The sequence below is a fragment of the Drosophila elegans genome, unplaced genomic scaffold (genome assembly GCF_018152505.1).
Source record: "Drosophila elegans isolate 14027-0461.03 unplaced genomic scaffold, ASM1815250v1 contig_183, whole genome shotgun sequence".
Lineage (NCBI taxonomy): Eukaryota > Metazoa > Arthropoda > Insecta > Diptera > Drosophilidae > Drosophila > Drosophila elegans.
The window spans coordinates 5,680,104-5,696,711 of NW_024545550.1; the positions used below are offsets into that span (position 1 = coordinate 5,680,104).

At 47.1% G+C, this 16,608-nt stretch overlaps 4 protein-coding genes across 5 annotated transcripts; 3 read left to right on the top strand and 1 right to left on the bottom strand.

Annotated features, from left to right (window-relative positions):
• The first annotated feature begins 560 nt into the window (after positions 1-560).
• LOC108143495 (dnaJ homolog subfamily C member 13) lies at positions 561-10,023 on the top strand. 2 transcript variants are annotated; one of them, XM_017267951.2, is made up of 20 exons: positions 561-675; positions 997-1,241; positions 1,294-1,434; positions 1,663-1,807; positions 1,964-2,165; positions 2,230-2,734; positions 2,790-2,968; positions 3,025-3,232; positions 3,295-3,705; positions 3,765-4,315; positions 4,372-4,540; positions 4,602-5,369; positions 5,432-6,122; positions 6,190-7,366; positions 7,431-7,950; positions 8,009-8,502; positions 8,568-8,943; positions 9,001-9,123; positions 9,196-9,454; positions 9,511-10,023. In XM_017267951.2, exons 2-20 carry the CDS (start codon positions 1,050-1,052, stop codon positions 9,624-9,626), a joined length of 7,227 nt encoding a protein of 2,408 aa, XP_017123440.1. In that variant the 5' UTR covers positions 561-675; positions 997-1,049; the 3' UTR covers positions 9,627-10,023. The 2 variants fall into 2 exon arrangements, with proteins under 2 accessions (XP_017123440.1, XP_017123441.1); XM_017267952.2 differs by having other exon boundaries at positions 1,967-2,165.
• Positions 10,024-10,340: 317 nt separating this feature from the next.
• On the top strand, positions 10,341-11,273 carry LOC108143497. The gene is made up of 2 exons (XM_017267954.2): positions 10,341-10,487; positions 10,547-11,273. Exons 1-2 carry the CDS (start codon positions 10,396-10,398, stop codon positions 10,995-10,997), a joined length of 543 nt encoding a protein of 180 aa, XP_017123443.1. The 5' UTR covers positions 10,341-10,395; the 3' UTR covers positions 10,998-11,273.
• LOC108143496 (DNA repair protein RAD51 homolog 4) lies at positions 10,994-12,118 on the bottom strand. Its single transcript, XM_017267953.2, has 3 exons — positions 11,868-12,118; positions 11,296-11,810; positions 10,994-11,238 (listed from the first exon to the last, which is right to left on the bottom strand). Exons 1-3 carry the CDS (start codon positions 12,116-12,118, stop codon positions 10,994-10,996), a joined length of 1,011 nt encoding a protein of 336 aa, XP_017123442.1.
• Positions 12,119-12,821: 703 nt separating this feature from the next.
• On the top strand, positions 12,822-16,380 carry LOC108143336 (proton-coupled folate transporter). The gene is made up of 9 exons (XM_017267656.2): positions 12,822-13,068; positions 13,130-13,239; positions 13,650-13,800; positions 13,862-14,051; positions 14,482-14,804; positions 15,050-15,195; positions 15,263-15,452; positions 15,523-15,679; positions 15,736-16,380. Exons 1-9 carry the CDS (start codon positions 12,822-12,824, stop codon positions 15,791-15,793), a joined length of 1,572 nt encoding a protein of 523 aa, XP_017123145.1. The 3' UTR covers positions 15,794-16,380.
• Positions 16,381-16,608: the final 228 nt, after the last annotated feature.

Genomic DNA, 16,608 nt, shown 5'->3' on the forward strand with positions numbered 1-16,608 from the left:
GAGGTTCAATAAGGGAGCAAGGTACTGAAAACTTCTTATTTTTATTTTGTTTTGGTTAATACGTTTTTAGCGCTTGTCAATTATAAAAAATATGAATCAAATATTAATATAAATTTTTATGAACACAAAATATGTCAAAGGAAAAGTGTAAGTATGGGTTATTTTTGTCTAGATTCATAAAATGTAAATATATTTATATTACTTTATCTGTTTTAACAGATTTACGATTCTATAACTACCTTTCTTAATTTTACCGCCAAAAACCGTTAAGAAGTTTATGTTGTGTGCTTAAGCTATTGATTGTATAAACTTGCATTGCGGATTGAACTAGTTTCTGCGCACATTGGTGTTATCCCAATACATTCCAATTGTTTAACTTTTAAGTTTAACCATTCAAATAAACCGATAAAACAATAAAACGATCCAGCAATGAAACCGTAGGGGGAATACCCCAATTAAAAGCTAAGCCAAGTGTTGCTCAACTGGGCCACTATCGATAAATGGGAAATGACAATCGATAGTGAGCTCTCGATAGCCATCGATATGCGCAGATCTATTTATCAGTGTTGAGAAGCTCCGTTACTGCTAAATTGTTTATTGCAAAAATTCGGCAAAGGGCAGTTTTTGGGAAAATAGCCAGTAGCACAAGTGGGCGAAATGTGTTAGATGTGTAAGGTAAGCCGCCGCGAAAGTCGGAGCACCGGGGATTGCGGCCGGAATCTCGATATCCGATGGACTAAGCTTTTGGGGCCGCAGCGCTCCGCTCTCGTCACGTTTACTCCCCTTTTCTGGTCTTTGTTGGGGCTCCGCTGGCACTTCTGCTGATAAGTGCCCCAGTCGACTCAATTAATCGGTGCCCCGGAGTCGGGGGCAAGTCAATTGGATATTCGGAACCTATCTGCATGAGCTGTGTGCCCGAAAGGGCAGTTGTGAAAAGCTGTCGCTCTGATTCCCGTGCCCATTCCCACACTCTATATCTTGCTCTTGCACTTTCAGTTGCTGACTAATACTGGGTGGAAGGTAATCAGTTGGAAACGCCGCAAGCAACAATGCTGCCGCCGAGGGAAAACGTCGACCTGGAGTGCTTCCTGGTCACCAAGCACTCGTGGAAGGGAAAGTACAAGCGCATCCTATCCATCGGCACGGCCGGCATCTCCACCTACAATCCGGACAGGTACGACCTGACCAACAGATGGTCCTACTCGGACGTCGTGGCAGCAGCACCCTCCAAGACCTCAAATGTACGTACTCAAGATGGCAAAGAGCTGTTGAGTAACTTAATTTCCCTTTCAGATTCCCAATGAGTTTGTGCTGACCGTCAAGAAGGATAAGAAACTGGATACAATCAAGTTGTCGTCGGAATACCGAAACGACATACTCAGCTCGATATTGAAATACTACAAGGAGTTTGCTGACAAGCCCAAAAATGCTCAGGTTGGCTTATCTGTCTTCTGCCTGTTGTCGCTTTTGTAGATAGGGATCGAATCTGATTTGAAATTGACATGATCATACTTTAAACACATCTTATTACTCAATAGCTGGATTTTTACCAGCTTAAATGAACATTTTTTCTAAATCACATACGATCCAAACTCTGCAGAGTGAAAACTTATGATGGCAAAATAAATATAAATCGTATATCATAAATATTTACGGCCACAGCGCTTCAGTGCCTACAAGTACCACTGGTCGGGCATCAGCCTGCCCACTGTGCTGGAGGTCACGCCCTGCTCACTGGACCAGCTCGATCCAACCACCAACGATGTGCTAGCCAGCTATATGTACAAGGACATCGAGGGAATAATAGGTAGCTATACAGACTCGACTCGCTGGCATCCACTAATGTGTCTTGTTTTGTCGTCATGTGCCACAATATTAATTCACTGTGTACGCTTTTTGTTCTTTTTTGTTGCTTGCCGCACTCATCTTTCTGGTATTTATTTACGTTTGCGCACGTTTTAAGCAGGCATCTCGGATTATGAGGGAGGAATCGTGATGGCCTACGGAGGATTCAGCCGTCTGCATTTGTTTAAGGCTCTAAATCACCACGAAATCGTGCAGAACATAGCGCAGAGATCTGCCCAGTTTCTGGGCATCGAAACCAAAATACTCAAAAGTCAAATCACTCTGGAGCAGTTCGAGAGGCAGCGGTTTGGCAAGTTTAGGTGAGCTTATATGGATAGCTACCCAAATGAAACAGTGGCCTTAAAATTATTCTTACATTTCCAGCGGCGACCAGTTTCAAACCTCGTCGACCGAGTTCTCAGTGCATAAGATCACGCCCCGCCATCCGGATCCGGTGAAGCGCATCCTCTGCCTTACGGAGGTGACGCTCCTGGAGCGGGATCCCCAGACCTACAGTGTGTGCACATTGCGTCCGCTCACCGATGTGTTCGCCCTGGTTCGCGATAAGGACAATCTGCAGCGCTTCAGCATCGAGTACAAAAACGGAATAGTGCGCAGCTACAGCACCAACGATCGGGACTCGTTGTTGGCCACCGTGTTGGATGCGGTGCGCTCCAGCGGCAATCAGGATGTGCACGTCCGCATTGGCAACACGCCGCGTGGCAAACGGTATGTGCCGCTGAGCAGCTCCGTGGACGAGGAGACGGAGGCGAACTTGATGCGCATGGTCATCAACAATTTCCAGAACCCCGCCAAGCGGTATGAGATCCTGGAGCGGTTCAATGCCAACGTGCCGCACAGTGGCCTCAACTACAGTGTAACCCAGGATGTAGGTTTCCTACTAACTTCTTTGCTGATCATCCTAACCACTGTTCACATTCCAGAGCTTGTTTGCCGAGAACAAAGATAAGCTCATCCTAAGTGCCCTGCAGGCGTTGGCCCAAAAAGAGCTGGACAGTCCCACGGCCCAGCTGAGTAACTTGGAGCTGGAGGCTATATTCCACGCACTCACGCGTCTGCTGGCCAGCAAAGTGGGCTACGCAGCCTTTACCAATCTCACGGGGTAAGAACACTTGTTTCCCGATCACAGCAAAAGCTTCAATTTCGAATACCTTTCAGCTTTCGTGAGATCATCGGTACCAAGGTGGTGGCCGCTTTAAGGCGCAAGGATCTGGCTGTGACGTACTCTGCCATTGACATGATCAACTCCCTAATGCATTCTGTGAATTCTGACCACGACTTAAAGCAGGAGCAGCTGAACAAGTCATCCATTTTATCATCCAAATCGTTTCTTGAAACCCTCCTAAATATGTGGACAACCCATGTGGTAATTGGGAAATTAAATTTAATCAAAAGAATTGTTTAGCAACCACTTGCTTTGCTTTTCAGAGCCATGGCAGTGGTGCTCTGGTGCTGTCGGCCATGCTAGACTTCATGACCTTTGCCCTGTGTGTGCCTTACAGCGAGACCACCGACGGCAAACAGTTCGACATTCTGCTGGAGCTGGTCGCGGATCGTGGTCGCTATCTGTACAAACTGTTCCAGCACCCCTCGCTGGCCATCGTGAAGGGAGCCGGGCTGGTGCTGCGGGCCATCATTGAGGAGGGCGAGCTGCAGGTGGCCCAGCAAATGCAGGCCTTGGCTCTGGATGAGGCGGCGCTGTGCCGTCACTTGCTGGTGGCCCTGTACACGCCCTCCAACGATCCCACCCAGACCACGCAACGTCAGTTGTCGCGCCATTTGATTGGACTGTGGCTAACGGACAGCGAGGAGGCCATGGAGCTGTTCAAGCGCATCTTTGTGAGTTATTCTCAGTTGTAGTTGTAACCACAATTTGTAATGCTAAATTACTTTTGCAGCCCGCTGGCCTGCTGACCTTCCTGGAGTCGGAGGATTCCGTTCCAGAGTCGGACATTGAGGAAGACAAACTCAACTTTCGCGACAATCTCAAGTTTGCAATACAACATTCCAACAAAACTCGCAAGAATGTGATAGAGAAGCATTTACAAGGCATCAAGCATTGGGGCATGAACCTCATCGAGAAGCAGGATGGAGCGGCTCAGGCCTTGAAGAATCGTCCAGTGGTGCTACGGAATCGACGACAAAAGAAAAAGACATCCGATGACGTTGTGAATCTGCCTTTCTTCTTCTACAACTTTGCCAAAGATCACAGCCTTCCAAATCTAATATGGAATCACAAGACCCGCGAGGAGTTGCGTATGTGCCTGGAGAACGAACTGCGGCAGTTCCTCAACGATCGTGACTTGGCCGGCCAGATGATTGTGGCCTGGAACTATCAGGAATTCGAGGTGGGCTACCAATGTCTGGCTGATGAGATCAAAATCGGTGACTACTACATTCGTTTAATACTGGAGAAGGACGACTGGCCGCAGAACCTAGTAAAGGATCCGTGAGTTTACTTTTTAGTTTGCTCTTTTACGGTTTTTAAATTAATTATCATTTTAGGATTGAACTGTTTAATGCCTTGTATCGACGAGTTTTGTGCAGGCAGCGCGTAAATGATGATCAGATGACAGTGTTTTCACTGCAGGCTTTGGCCAAAGTGTACCGTCGTTACCACGCGGAGATTGGCAAGTTCAACGACATGTCGTACATCCTGCAGCTCAGCGATAGGGTGGGTTTGAGAATGACTTCAATCGAAAGTTCCTCGTTAACATCAGTTCAATCCCTTATAGTGTTTGTCCCCATCCATGCGCGATGCACTGATCAACCTCATTTCTTGCCTGGTGCTAGAGAAATCCAACAGTCGAGCGCTCATCGATCATGTGCAGTGCCTGGTGGATCTCATCACGCTGGCCCATCTGCACAAGGGGCGGGCTCAGCTCAATACCAAAACGAATGTGATTGAAGCAGGCCCGAATATGGCGGCCTATGAGGAGAAGGATTGGTATTACAACATCGAGAAGGATGGCCAAAAGCCAGAGCGTCAGGGGCCCATCACTTACTCCGAGCTCAAGGAACTCTGGCAGAAGGGACTGATCACGCCAAAGACCCGCTGCTGGGCCATCGGAATGGATGGCTGGCGATCGCTGCAGCAGATCCCGCAGCTGAAGTGGTGCCTCATTGCCAAGGGCACTCCGTTGTACGACGAGACTGAGCTTTCCTCCAAGATCCTCGACATACTGATCAAGTGCACCAGCTTCTTTCCGAGTCGCACCCAGAATGGAGTGGCAGTGCTGATCCCCGGACCGAAGTTGTCACGCAAGCTTTCGGAATTCATCTGCCTGCCGCATGTGGTACAAGTTTGCCTCACCCACGATCCCGGATTGCTGGAGCGCGTGGCCACGCTGCTCTACCAGATTATGGAGGACAATCCGGAGATGCCCAAGGTCTACCTCACGGGCGTCTTCTACTTCATGCTCATGTACACCGGTAGCAACATTCTACCCATAACCAGGTTCCTCAAGATGACGCATATGAAGCAAGGATTCCGCAGCGAGGAGGTCAGTTTTAAAATATTTGGTGTCTTCTGTGTATTCAATCTTAGTTTACGTTTGCTTGACAGACCTCTCAATCTGGCATCATGCACCGCAGCATCCTGGGACAGCTGCTGCCCGAGGCTATGGTCTGTTTCCTGGAGAACTACAGCGCAGAGAAGTTTGCGGAGATCTTTCTCGGCGAGTTCGACACGCCCGAGGTTATCTGGAGCTCGGAGATGCGACGTTTGCTAATCGAAAAGATCGCCGCACACATAGCTGACTTTACGCCACGACTCCGGGGCCATACAATGGCCAGGTATCCGTACTTGGCCATTCCAGTGATCAGCTATCCGCAGCTGGAGAACGAGCTCTTCTGCCACATCTACTATCTGCGCCACCTGTGCGACACCCAGAAGTTTCCCAACTGGCCCATCTCGGACCCGGTGCAGCTCCTGAAGCACACACTCGACGCCTGGCGCAAGGAGGTGGAGAAGAAACCCCCACAGATGACAATCCAACAGGCCTACCAGGATCTAGGCATCGACCTCACCAAGACTCCCAAGCCGGACGAGTCCATGATACGCAAGAGCTACTACAAGCTGGCCCAAATGTATCACCCCGACAAGAATCCCAATGGGCGGGAAATATTCGAGAAAGTGAACCAGGCCTACGAGTTCCTTTGCTCGCGGAATGTGTGGAGCTCGGGTGGACCAGATCCCAATAATATTGTGCTTATACTGCGCACACAGAGTATACTCTTCGAGCGTTATCCGGACGGTAAGTCCTTCGAAAAATTCAAATTTTAAATGGTACATTCTTCTAACGTTCTTTACTTCCATTGCAGTTTTGCGGCCGTACAAGTATGCGGGGTATCCGCAGCTCATAAAGACCATTCGCTTGGAGACCCGCGATGATGAGCTCTTCTCCAAGGAGGCCCAACTGCTGACAGCTGCTTCTGAGCTGTGCTACCACACGGTACACTGCTCCGCCTTAAATGCCGAGGAACTGCGTCGGGAGGAGGGTATAGAGGCGCTGCTGGAGGCCTACACCCGCTGCGTGTCCATTCTGGGCGTGGACTCCAAGCCGGAGTCGCTGCACTACCAGGTCATTTCGAACGTGACCCGCTGCTTCGAGGTGGCCTGCAACTTCGAGAAGTGCAAGCAGAAGATCATCCAGCTGCCGCAGCTGCTGTCGGACGTGTGCCGCGTTGTCTACTTCAAGCACACGCTCTCGGTGAGCCTGGTGACCAGTCTGGCGGCCAATAACTACGACCTGCAATGCCAGCTGTCGCGCAACGGAGTGCTCTGGTCCCTGCTGCTGTTCATCTTCGAGTACGACTACACGCTGGACGAGAGCGGGGTGGAGGTCAGCGACAAGTCCAACCACCAGCAGCTGGCCAACAACCTGGCCAAGATGGCCGTCCTCGGGTGCATCTCTCTGGCGGGCTATAGCATGGAGCTGCGTCAGAAGCCGTTGACGGGTAGCGAGGCGAACTCGCCAGCGGCCAAGCCGCCACCAGCCATCAAGCCGAAGCCATCGGTGAGCACTACCTCGAGTTCCACCTACACCCAGAACGCGCACAATCCGCTGCAAAGCAAACAGTTGGCCATCACCAGCGGCAAGGAGAAGGAGCCGGACACTTCATCCGGCAGCAGCGACACCTCCAGCTCCACGCCCACCGACAGTGAGCAGCAGCAGCAACAGCCGACGAGGAGCACGCCCAGCGCCATCCAGCAGAAGTACATTGTGACGGGGGAGGCGAAGAACTCGCTGATCAAGCAGGTTCTCGATCGCCTGCTCACCCGCTACATTGCCAACCAGTTGGCCACATCTCGCGACAGCGACGTGCTCAAGCTGCTCACGGCGAACACGCGCAATCCCTACCTCATCTGGGACAATGGCACCCGCGCTCAGCTCAAGGACTTCCTCGAACAGCAGCGCACGGCCTCGGCCAAGGAGACGCACGAGGACATCGCCCAGCTTTCCGAGCTGGTCTCCAGCTTCGAGTTCGATGCACACAAGTAAGTGATTATGCAAAAGCTGCTTATGGAGAATTACCCTTCAATCTTGTATATTTTCCTGCAGAGACGAGCTGCAGATTGGCGGTATATTCATACGCATCTACAACGACATGCCCACGCATCCCATTGCTCAGCCCAAGCTCTTCATTATGGATCTGCTGGAGTACCTAAAACACGCCTATCAGTTTCTCCAGTACAAGAAGAATCCGGCTCCAGCTGCTGCTGCTGGCGGTGCTCCCAAAATGGGCAGTGACGGCATATTGACGCCCACTCTGGCACCCAATCATCCCCAGCTGCAGCAGGCGGCGACGGGCAAGGCGGGCAGCACCTTCGACGAGGTGCTCAGTGCGTACAACCGATCCAAGAGCCGGAAGAAACTGGAGACGGACGCCCAGACGGAGCAGCAGTTGGCCCTGCAGCAGTGCAAATACGACTTTGGCAGCGATGGAAAGCTTGAGCTGCACATCACCATGGTGCTCAAAGCATTGATTTCGGTGATCAAGTCGAACGCCGAGGTGGAGATCCAGTGCATCGGCAACTTTGACATGATCTTTGGCTTTCTGGCCAACAATATATTCTCCGATGTAAGTTTTTTTCATTTATTAATTCCCAGAGCACTGAACCAACCTCCCTTTTTTGCAGAACTCCACTGTTAAGTCTGTGGCCCTGGAGGTGGTCTCGCTGGTTTCGCGCAACAAAGAGTGCGTCTCAGAGGTGGCAGCCTGTGAGATACTGGGCAACTATCTGGTGGCTCTCAAGGACCCAGAGCTGCGTGCCAGCCAGGTGAAAGTGCTGGAGACTCTCTCCGGCCTGATGAACGTGCAGGAGATGATCAAGGAGGCCCAGGCCAAGGGCGCCACCATCTATCTGCTGGATATGTTCTGCAACTCGCGCAATCCTCAGATCCGCGAGATGTGTGCCGGCATTCTGGCCAAGATGACGGCGGACCGACTGAGCGGTCCCAAGGTGCGGATCACTGTGTCCAAATTCCTGCCAGCTTTGTTCATCGACGCCATGGTGGAGTCGCCGCCCACATCCGTGCAGCTCTTCGAGTCCATCCACGAGCATCCGGAGTTGATTTGGAACGATAACACGCGATCGAATGTATGCGACGCTGTGACCGACACGTGCGAAAGGTAATCAGCGGAGCATTCAAGCTAGGTTGTTGTTTATCCGCTCACATTTCCTGCTCTTCCCACAGATTCTATAAGCTGCAGAAAGCGAATCCGCGGCATGTGTGGAAGGATCCGGAAATACTTAAGGATATCGTATCCAACGAAATCGTTGTGGCCGGCGTCTACCTCCGACTGTTTGTCAGCAATCCCGCGTGGACGCTGCGCAAGCCCAAGCAATTCCTCTCCGACCTCCTGGACTTTGTCGTCGAGCAGATCGGCAAGAGCTCGGCCGAGCAGGACGTACTGGACTTGTCCACTACGGCACTGGTAGAGCTTCTGCGCTCGCAGCCCAACCTGGCGGACGACATCCCAGTGCTGGGGCACATACCGAAACTATTCAACCTGCTGTCGGTGCAGCCGAAGAACACGCTATCAGTATTACATCAGTTATCGCTATCTGAGGTGGGCTACTATTAACTATTGGTTTATTAAGTATTATTTATTTATAACTTGTTATAGTTCTGCGTAAGTGCCATCTCGCAGACAGAGTGTGTGGCTCCGCTGAAGAAGTGCATGGAGCACAATAGGGACTGCATTGAGAAGGCCTGCGAGGCGCTAAGCCGGCTTTTCAAGCACCAGCATGTAAGATTATTGCAATTCTCAAGCAAAAGTCTTTCCATTATAAAACCATGTTCCTTTGACTGCTTTTTATAGGACTCATTGATCAGCCAATCCCTGGAGGTCGGACTTATTCCGTTTTTGCTGGGACTGCTGGACAGCCGACTGGAGTTTGTGGACAATGCTTCGGCGGTCAAGGCGCAAATTGTGGCGGCGCTCAAAGGCATGACGCACAATCTCAACTACGGCGACCGGGTCACGCAAATCCTGCTCAAGCATCCCGTGTGGGCCGAGTTCAAGGATCAGCGCCACGATCTGTTCATCGCCGACACCACCATACGGGGCTATCTGACGGGTAAGTGGAGAATTTGTAAATGACATGGGAGTTTCCCTAATTGTTATATTTTTAAGGAGTCAATCCCACGGCTGGCTACCTGACGGCGGGTCCTGCGCAAAGTGTGGAAGTGCTCACCTCACCGCCGCCCATCGATCGCGACGATCCATCGGCCCGTCCACCCATCGATTAGCGACTTATTATCCGCCGGACCAAGGCCAAAGCCTAGGCTGGCACCTGAGTTGATTGCACGCTATCACGGAGCCTTCGATTGCCACGGAATCAGACATATGGAAACGGACACGGACACAGACTTGCACGGGTTTCCCCCCAATTATTGTATTAAACTTTTGCATATTTTTTACACTCGCAGCCAATTGTACGTAGCGTGGAAAGGGCAGGCGCGGCTGCTGTCGTCAGCCAGCCAGTATATTATTAAATTGTAACAAAGTTTCATTTTTTATATTTATAAAAGAAAACTGTATAAATAATTAGCTATTAGTTTATACACCGAGCATAAACAACCTAACTAGAGCATGCATAAAGTGATTATACATATTATGGAATAAAGCCGATTCATTACAAATGAAGAAATTGTGTTTAAGTTCGAGATTCTATAGTTCAAACTAGTCTTTGGAAATTATAAAATTGATTCTCAATAGAAAACCTTTTTAATTAGAATTGTTTCACAATATTGGAACAAAATTATAAAATAATAATGTAATGATTTTAACACTACAATTGATTGATATAAATTGATTTGCAAATAGTTTCCAAAACAAATTATATAGTCAAAAGATTTTAGTTTTGCAAAGTGCGAATACTCTTTGATTGAGGTATTGTAGGGTGTCAATATTATATATATATTTTTGGTATTTTTTTTGTGCTGCAAGAAAACGCGTTAGTTGATTTACATACTTGTTCATACTGTTCATTCCAGCTGTGAAATCAAAATAAAAACAATGTCGCTGGTGGCAGATTACAGCGATTCCTCCGAATCCGATTCCGACGAGGAGAGCAGCAGCCAATCCTCGGATGGCGAGCAGACCAATACGTGAGATTCCTTCCGGCACTCAGTTTGTCCGGGGATAAAAACCCTTTTGTTCTTCTCAGTGCGCCGGCAGTGGAGGAGAAGCCTCCTCCCAAGTTGCCCAGTGCTAGCCAAGCGCTTGCTCAAGGAGCCATCAAGGGCGATGTGTTCAGCAATCCCTTCTTGCAGGCAGAGCTGCACAAGACCGCCTCCCTGGAGCGGCACGTGAAGATGGTGGACAACGATGCGCATTTGCAGCTGAAGAATGGGCGCAAGATATGCTGGAACTTCAGGAGGGGACGCTGCCGCTTTGGCACCAGCTGCCAGTATGCCCACGATTCCGATCTGTCTGTGGATGAGGCGGCGGAGAAGAGTGCACTGCCAGATCAACCAGTGCCCGTGGTGAAGGAGGCCACAGCGGGACATTCCAACAAGCGCAAGCGACCCGGACTGGGTGATGCCCTGGAGCCGGGCAAGCGGGTTATGAACTCCTACAAGCAGCACAACCCGCAGAATCCGTTTGCCCGGCGCTAGACCACTCCGGCCTGCGTGATGCGCACCAGACAGTGGCCACCCGGGGGGCCATAGGTGTTCGAAAGGACGTGCACCAGGCGCAGGCCGTCGACCTGCCCGGCAGAGTCATCATCATCCACCGGCAGTTCCAGCGACAGCCTAAGCGTGCACACCGAGCTCCAGTAGGCACCCAGCATGGGCTCCAACTGGTGACGCGTCGCCCTCTCCTCATTGTTGCCATCGCCCTCATCATTACAATTATCTGTTAAGAGAAAGTAGTAAATAGTTTGAATCGTATGATATAAAGTGTATTCAGTACCTGCATCTCTTTCGAAGAAGGACAAATTGCCGATAATGAAGGCCACGCCCTGTACAGCCAGCTTCCGGATTTTGCAAGCAAGATCCACGAGAAGAGATTTCCTGAGCATCTGCATCCTCTTGCCGCGATAGTGGACAAAACAAGCTGCCAGGGAATCAATCACCACCAATTTAGTTTGCATGGCAGCCTGGACATTCGAGGTCAGTTGCTGATCGAAGGCCTTCAAAATGTCGATTAGATCGGGAGCCGTCCGAGCCTCCACCACCTGAATGGCTTTCATGGCTCTTTCGCAGGTGTCCTTGTCCAAGTGCCGTGCCCGGAGCATGTCCTGTATTCGTTGACAGGAGAAGTCCCTCTTGGTGTCGACGAATAGAACTTTCAGGCCGTGTTTCCACACGAAATTCAGGGCCAAGGTGTGCATAAGATGGGTCTTGCCCACACCCGTCTGTCCACTGAGTTCCCACACCCTGCCCTGCTTGAAGGGCTGTTCCACGGAGTCCAGCAGTTTGTCTAATCTAGTTTATGTTTAAAGATGTAGCTCACAATCTTGTGGAGGTTTGGCAATTACTTACTCTTCCATGCCCGTGCCGTATTCCAAATCCGGAGTGCCATCCTCACCAGAGTCTTTTGGCAGCTGGGACAATTCCTTCTTCAGATCTCGCACAGATTCCACACTTATGTCCAGCATCTGGTGGAGTTTCTTCTCATCTGCCTCGTGGAAATCGAGCACGGAATTTATGTTATTTTTGCTGAGCAGATTTAGCTGATACTCTGACAGCAGTTTTCCCGAAGGAGTTCGCAAAATCTTAAGCTGCAGTTGCATTTCGCGCGTTATTTATTTATTGTATTTATTACATATCGAAATCGATGTTTCCATGTCGATTGGTTGAACTTTGATTGTTTTTCGATAAAAGCGCGGCTAAATTTGAATTTGATCAATCATTGAAGAAAAAACACTTAAAATAAATAAATCTATTTGTAACAAAAAAACTTTTATATTTTGATCAATTAATAATAAGAAATGATTAGTTTTAAAAAAGCTGATATTTGATTCATTGTACTTTTAATTGAAGAATCGATCATTAATTAACTAAGCCAAGCCACTCGATTCACAACATGCATATTAATGAGTGTTTATCTTTTTTTTCCGATAAGACACGTCATGTCAATAAAAAAAGTCCCTAAGTTCAAAACTGACTCACGTTTGGGCATCACAACAAAGATACAGTGCGCGCCCGATATCGGCAAACTAAAGTGATCAATTACCATCACCAACATTTGCATTATACATTTAATGGCGACTTTCAGAAAGGAAATGGTGAGATTGCTTAAATAAAATGAGAATTGTTTAGTGATTTGTTGGGCTTTTGTGATAAGAAGAGCTCACAGAAGTAGCGTATACTTTATGTACATGACTGCCGAATGGAAATCCCAGAAAAGAGAGACGCTCCGTCTCTTTATCTGAATTCGTGCCCAAGTTCCTCAAAGGCGATGAATCAATTTTAAGACTCAGTTGGATTACAGCGATGGACGAGGAACCTCACGCCCACGAAAATCTGGTGGCCAAAGCCCACAGATCCGGAGAAAAGGATCCTGAAACTGGCAGCATTAGTAGTGAGGAAAGTGTTTCCGGAAACAGTAGTACCGTAGTGCCATCCGCTACAACGGGAACCGAACTTCCAAGAGATCCACCGACTTCAAGCAACCAATCACTGGGAATATATCTGCTCGAACCCTTTATTCTCATCCTGCTCTTTGCCTACAATTTCTCGTGTAAGTTCAGTGGGATGATCTTTGCCTGATCGTTAACTAAAGGTACTTCCCCGGATTTCAGCAACCGTTTTGAAGAATGAAGTCATCTACCAGAGCTGTACAGCGGCTTTCGGTTATCCGGATAGCATTTGCCGGCTGCTGGGTACCAAAAATGCCACAAATGAGACAAAGGTACTATAACTTATATAATAATTATCGTTTTTTTAATAGCAAGTCTCAAAAACCTTTTTAAAGTAACTGATATTTAAAAAAAAACTTAATTTTAAATGGGAATAAAAAAATATAAATTCAAAACATTCATAAAATTTTATTAAAATTCACTTTCAGTGAGGATGTAATCGCAATTCGAGTGATATTACGATTAAAAAAAATATATACACTAAAAAATGAGTTAATCTTTATGATTTGAGTAATTAAAAAGCCAACATAGCAATCTCTTCAAAATATGCATTTATCTTTATGTTGTGAGTAATTTTTATTTTCGTTCGAAATAAAACTTAAAGAAATATCGTTAAATTGTTATTTTTTATTTAAACAAATTAATGATTATTTGTTACATTAATTTCTTTTTCATTTTCCAGAGAATTGAGGAACAGGTGCAACCATATGCTGCCAATGTCACTCTGGCCATGAGGATAGTGGAGTGCTTCATTCCGGCTTTCTGTGGACTCTTCGCCGGAGCCTGGGCGGATCGCTACGGGCGCAAACCCCTGCTCATGTGCTCCTTTCTGGGTGGGTGTAGCCCATTGTTTTGTCATCCTAATCATGAATTAAACCAATGCTCATTGCCCAGGCTACGGTATGCAGTATCTGATCTCAGCCGCGATCGCCTATTTTGCCATGCTGAACAAGGGCCTGGTCAGTCCCTGGTGGTATGTGCTCTCCATCGTACCGCTCTCCTGCCTGGGAAGCAGTGTCACCTATTCCGTGGCCGCCGTTTGCTTCATTGGCGATGTCTCCGTGGGCAGAGTTCGATCATACAGGTGCTAAGCTAAACAAACAAAAAAAAAAAACAAACTTTGGCAAGCCGAAGTTTATATATGTACATACTCTTGCAGCTATTACAAACATTTGGTACTCTATAAAACGACTTTACTTCGAATTAAAACTGAAATTTTAAAATAGTAAAACATAACTATTTCTCGAAGTCTATTGATATTTTTTCATTCATTTTTCCGATTGTTCCTATATGATATATTCTTTTTATGGGACATTTTTATTCAGATAGCTTTAAAACTTAGACTAGTTTGTATAGACGGACGGAACATGGCTAGATCGACTCTCCAGGTAATGCTGATCAAGAATTTATATAATATACCCTATACTTCTATGGGGTCGGAAATAATACGCTCTGCAAGGCTATAAAAAAGTCGGATAAGATCAGAATTAAAACTAATATTTTGCATCCCTTAGGATGATTGCCTATGAGTTGGCTATTTATGTGGGCCTGCTCCTTGGCAGCTTTGGATCTGGTTACGCCTACGAGGCCACCGATTCCTATGTCGTGCTCAGCATCTCTGCAGTTTCCATTTTCTCGGCCCTTTTTCTAATGATACTCCTTCTTCCGGAGAGTTTGCCCATCAGGAATCGGACTGTGTCAACTTTGTCGGCGGACACAAGTGTCGTCGCTCTGCTAAAGAAATTGTGGAGCACCTGCACAAAGCCCCGCGAGCACAAAAATCGCTTTATTTTGCTAACCATTATGGTGGTTCTATTCCTAACCGCTTTTGTCTCAGGTAAGTCCCCAGAAATATGAACTTAAAATTCAAGCATCGTTCAAAAAATATAAACAAATGGTTTATATGAAGGTGATTGCGATACCTTGCGATTTAACACTAAGAGCCCTGAAACCGGTTATTAAACTACAAATTTAATTTGAACACTTTATTAGTAAATGAATTTAATTACTTAGATTATACAGTAGAAAATTTTGTGTATGATTTTTTAAGAACCCCATTTACGGTAAATCCCCTATCTCCAGATGGTAGCAATTCTGTGTTTTATAAGTTTATGAGGATCAAGTTCCATTGGACCGTGAAGCAGTTTACCGAGTACGAGTCGGTTAGCATTCTGGTTCCCGCAGTGGCAGGCTCCGGTGGAGTACTCTTTCTGTGGTCCCTGAGAAAGGTGAGTTCTTTTTTTGGGTGATATCAATGGAATCATAACCAACTTCACTCAAATCTGTGTTCAATAGTGCACCAATTCAGCGGTCCTTTGGCTGGCCTTGGCATCCCTCCTGAGTCACTTCTCCAGCAGCCTGATGAAGGGGTTCGCCCTGGTTAGCTGGCAGATCTATGTGGCCATCGGGCTGGGCGTATTCAAGTCCCTGGTGAATCCCATGTGTCGCACCATGATCACCAACCTCCTGCCCGCTGATGAGCGGGGTAAGTACAGATTAAGTAACTTATTTTTCTGTTCTTTACCCTTATATGTGGTTTCCACTTCCAATTCCAGGTAAGATCTTCGCACTACTTGGTGTGTTGCAAGCCCTCTCCCCGCTTGTATCATCCACGCTATATGTTGCGATCTATACCCGGACACTGGACAGCGAGCCGGGGATTTTCAATGTGTTTAGCGCCTTTCTATACGGCATAGGTATTATTCTGCTGTGGTAAGTCGAAGTGACCCATATGCGATTGCTCTTTGAGTCAATAGTCAATATTTCAGCATTGTTTGGCTCAAGAAGACGAGAAATCAGGTGTACTATGAGCCGGTTTTTAAGTGATTCTTCGCCCGAAGAAAGTGCCAGTCATGCCAAAGTTTGGCATATCTGTAACACAGATGAACTGTCGAGCCGGGAACTCCCCCGATTAGCACTTAGTAAAATTGAGATGAATTATTGTATGGCACACCCTCTGTTCTGCTAATCTCTCGCTGTCGATCTCACTTTCCCTTCCCTTGGGAAAAATTGTTTTATTACAGAATTCGAAATATTTTCTCATTAACAAAAAAAATATGTGTTATTATTGCTGGCAGCGAAATGGCGTGTGCGCAGTCACTTGACAGCTCTTACCGAATATCTATAAAAATATGGGACTTGCTAATTTTGAATTAGTCGCCAGGTTTTTACACCCTTGATCGAGATTGATCGTATATCTTTTAGGCGTTGTTAGCAAAAAAAAACCGAATGAAACTCAATTTACGCACAAATTTACAGCCGCAACAGAGCGTAACGAAATCCATGAAATTCTATGTACATGAGTTCTACCAGACCATGTCCCATGAATTGTCACCAGGCCAATTAAAACTAATATAAAATAATTATTGAAAGTAAATTAAATACAAATTCTGGCGATTTTGTGAGTTTACTGACTTTACTTTTAATTTCCATTATATAATGCTTGATATTAAAAATTGTGATTTGAATTAAATTCGTGAAAGAAATCTGTAAAATAAAAGAAAAAATTATATAATATTTTATATTCATGTAGTATAACTAAAAACTTTTTACTCTTCAACTCACATGAGTTTGGCTCGTGCTACTCATTTGCACAATTCAAAAATACGCAAATTACCATAAATTGGCAGCGAAATGAAAAC